We start from the raw sequence: 2,734 nt of genomic DNA on the forward strand, positions 1-2,734 counted from the left end.
TTTTATTTTATTTTATTTTATTTTATTTTATTTTATTTTATTTTTAGAGATGGGGCTTCTCTGTGTAGTCTTGGCTGTCCTGGTACTCCCTCTGAAGACATGACTGGTCTTAAACTCAGAGACCCACCTACTTCTGCCTCCTGCTAACACCGGCTTTGTTTTTGTGTTTTGTGTGGGGTTTTTTGTTTTGGTTCGGTTTTTTTGAGACAGAATGTTTCTATACACCCCTAGTTGGCCTGGAACCACTAAGTATACCAGCTTGGCTTTGAACTCACATGGATCTTTCTGCCATTGCCACCCAAGTGCTGGGATTAAAAGCAAGCACTACCATGCCCATCTGGCCAGTACTGTTCTTGCAAATTGAAGGGATTCTAGCCAGCTCGAAAACATGATTCTGGTGGGCTTTGCCCTTCCCCCCATTTCTTCTGCCTTGCTAAAAACTGTTAGATTACATTCCTAAAGCTACCCACCAAGGTCTGTTCCCTTATTTGGCCTCTTCCTTCTCCTGAGGCTGACTCCCAGGGTCTAGCTATCAAAATATTGAAGTCCAGCAATCAAAAGCCCCCTTTGGCTCACCTAATTAACATGCCCAGTTAAAATTAAACACTTTATCCTAACATGGGGTTTCTCCTTTACATTTATAAAACACTATTTGTCTTCTCTCTATCCAGAGATAGTCATTTGTCCTCTGGGACAAACACCCCTTTCCCTGTCCCTTGTTCCTTTCCCCTTCTACCTCATCCTCTATCTCCAGTGTTATTCTCTGCCCTCTGTCTCTCTGGAGCAAATAAATCTTTGTGCTAAGAATTTGGTCTTGGAGCTGGAGAGATGGCTTAGTGGTTAAGAGCACTGTCTGCTCTTCCAAAGGACCGAGGTTCAATTCCCACCACCCACATAGCAGCTTACAACTGTCTGTACTACCAATTCCATGGGATCTGACCTTCACACATACATCTTAAAGCTTGCTTAGAAGTGCCTAGAATCCAGCTGTCCTTAACGAAATGGTTAAATGTTTATGCAGTGATGCTGCCAGGATAGACTGTTTTTGAGGAAAGGAAGGACAGATTATGCTCAGTGTTGTCTAACTGCATAAATATGTGCCTTCTTTTATGCTTTCAGATTGTTCCATGCTGTGGATGTTAATGGAGACGTTTGGGAAGATGAGATTGAGGACTAGTTCACTCCTTCTGCTCACAGTATAGAAATGGAATGGTTTGCCCTGATCTTCTGTCAAGTACACAAAGAGACCTATCCAGATATTTAGGGTGCCATAGTTCCCTCTTCCTGTGTAGAAGAAAGAACAGGGTTTATATTTTCCTTTGGTACTACTCATTAAGGCATGTACATTTTCCATGTAATATAAATCTGATAAAATTATATGCCAAAGGTTCAGAAATGAAAACCATAGGAGATTAAATATTATAATATGCCCAAACTGTGGATAGTTAAAAAGTAAATATTTATTTCTTCCCAAAGCTTGAGGTTAGGGAGAGGGTCAAGAGTTAAGCTTTCCGACCATGTCCAAGAAGCCTGACATTGGTGGAGCGCTCTCAGTTCTCTCCCTTGCAGCCGGGGACAGTCACAGCCCCGTTGATGCTATCCCCGTTGACGCTATCCCCAGAGCATGTTCCATGCCGTGTACACTACTCACTTCATCCGATATCTTTAGAGCAAGTGTTCTGCTCTGTAACCAGATGTCTCAGTGCCATTCAGATCTTCCGCTTGTCAGAATAGAAATTTAACAATAAATTAAAAAATCTTTTTAGTACCACAAGTCCTGTGGATCACTTACTATTTATGAGTGTTGTGTTGAACCCACTGGTTGAGAGCCAAATGTAGACTTTATTATTCTGGCTCTGAACTCATCCTGCTCACATGGCTAGAAGACTCAGTCAGAGCTGTCCCTGCCCCATTTTGTTCTGAACTTTCTCTCTGCCTCCGGCCTTGTGTTGGCAAGGACAGTGTTAATGTTGATTCTAGTAGTGTGTTTGTTTCCTCTGCCAGAATAGGAGAGAGCCCAGTATGCTCCTCAGTGAGTGCACCTGTGTACAGCACCGTGGTTCTAGCCCCCGCCTTCTGAACGCTCGCTCCCCTCTACTCGCCTGTTGGAATTGGGCTTCCCACCCTTCCCCCTTACGCAGCAGTGTGTGAAGTAGAAACAGTAGCTTGATGGCTGCATTCCTTTCTCTGCCTTTCATTGGCTTTGGAAACTGTCTTCCTCACGATGCGGTAAGTGGCATGGAGTCACTTGGTAGGTGTCTGAAAGGGACAGTCACTCACCTGCAGCCTGTGAACTTGTGTTTTCTGTTTGACACTGAAAATTAAGGAACTGCTTAACTGTCAGCATGGACTGCTTCTGGATTGTCAGTGAGGATGCTTAATCTTAACAATAAAACTTATCTGAAATCATCCTACAGTTGAAAGAGAGATGACCTGTTGATTCCGTCACCAAAGCATGGATCGAATTAAAACTGACTTGTGTTTCTGTTCTGGTGTGTGCGCGCGCGCGCGCGTGTGCGTGTGTGTGTGTGTTGGTGATGTGTCGTTGTGGTGGTTTTGTTTGGAGGCTGACCCACTACCTCAGACCTGCTGTACTAAGTGGCTACCACCCCCTCTGCCCCACCTACATTCCTGAAGTTAGAGGGGGCGTTCCAGCTCAGCACCTGTTACTCAGGGCATACGTTTTGTTTGGACATGTTCTTTGCATGGGCTTCCACTCAGCATCTTATGTAAT

General features: G+C 44.2%; 1 protein-coding gene across 7 annotated transcripts in view; it reads left to right on the top strand.

Annotated features, from left to right (window-relative positions):
* Positions 1–2,414, top strand: part of Rnf14 (ring finger protein 14) — a 25,120-nt gene extending 22,706 nt beyond the window's left edge. For all 7 annotated transcript variants that reach the window (XM_055622490.1, XM_055622489.1, XM_055622495.1 and 4 more), the window contains one exon: positions 1,120–2,414. In XM_055622490.1, the coding sequence (XP_055478465.1) occupies positions 1,120–1,177 (58 nt within the window). In that variant the 3' untranslated portion in view covers positions 1,178–2,414. The remainder of the gene's footprint in view (positions 1–1,119) is intronic.
* The last annotated feature ends 320 nt before the right edge of the window (positions 2,415–2,734 follow it).

Source organism: Psammomys obesus, unplaced genomic scaffold (genome assembly GCF_907164565.1).
Source record: "Psammomys obesus unplaced genomic scaffold, mPsaObe1.curated_primary_1811, whole genome shotgun sequence".
Lineage (NCBI taxonomy): Eukaryota > Metazoa > Chordata > Mammalia > Rodentia > Muridae > Psammomys > Psammomys obesus.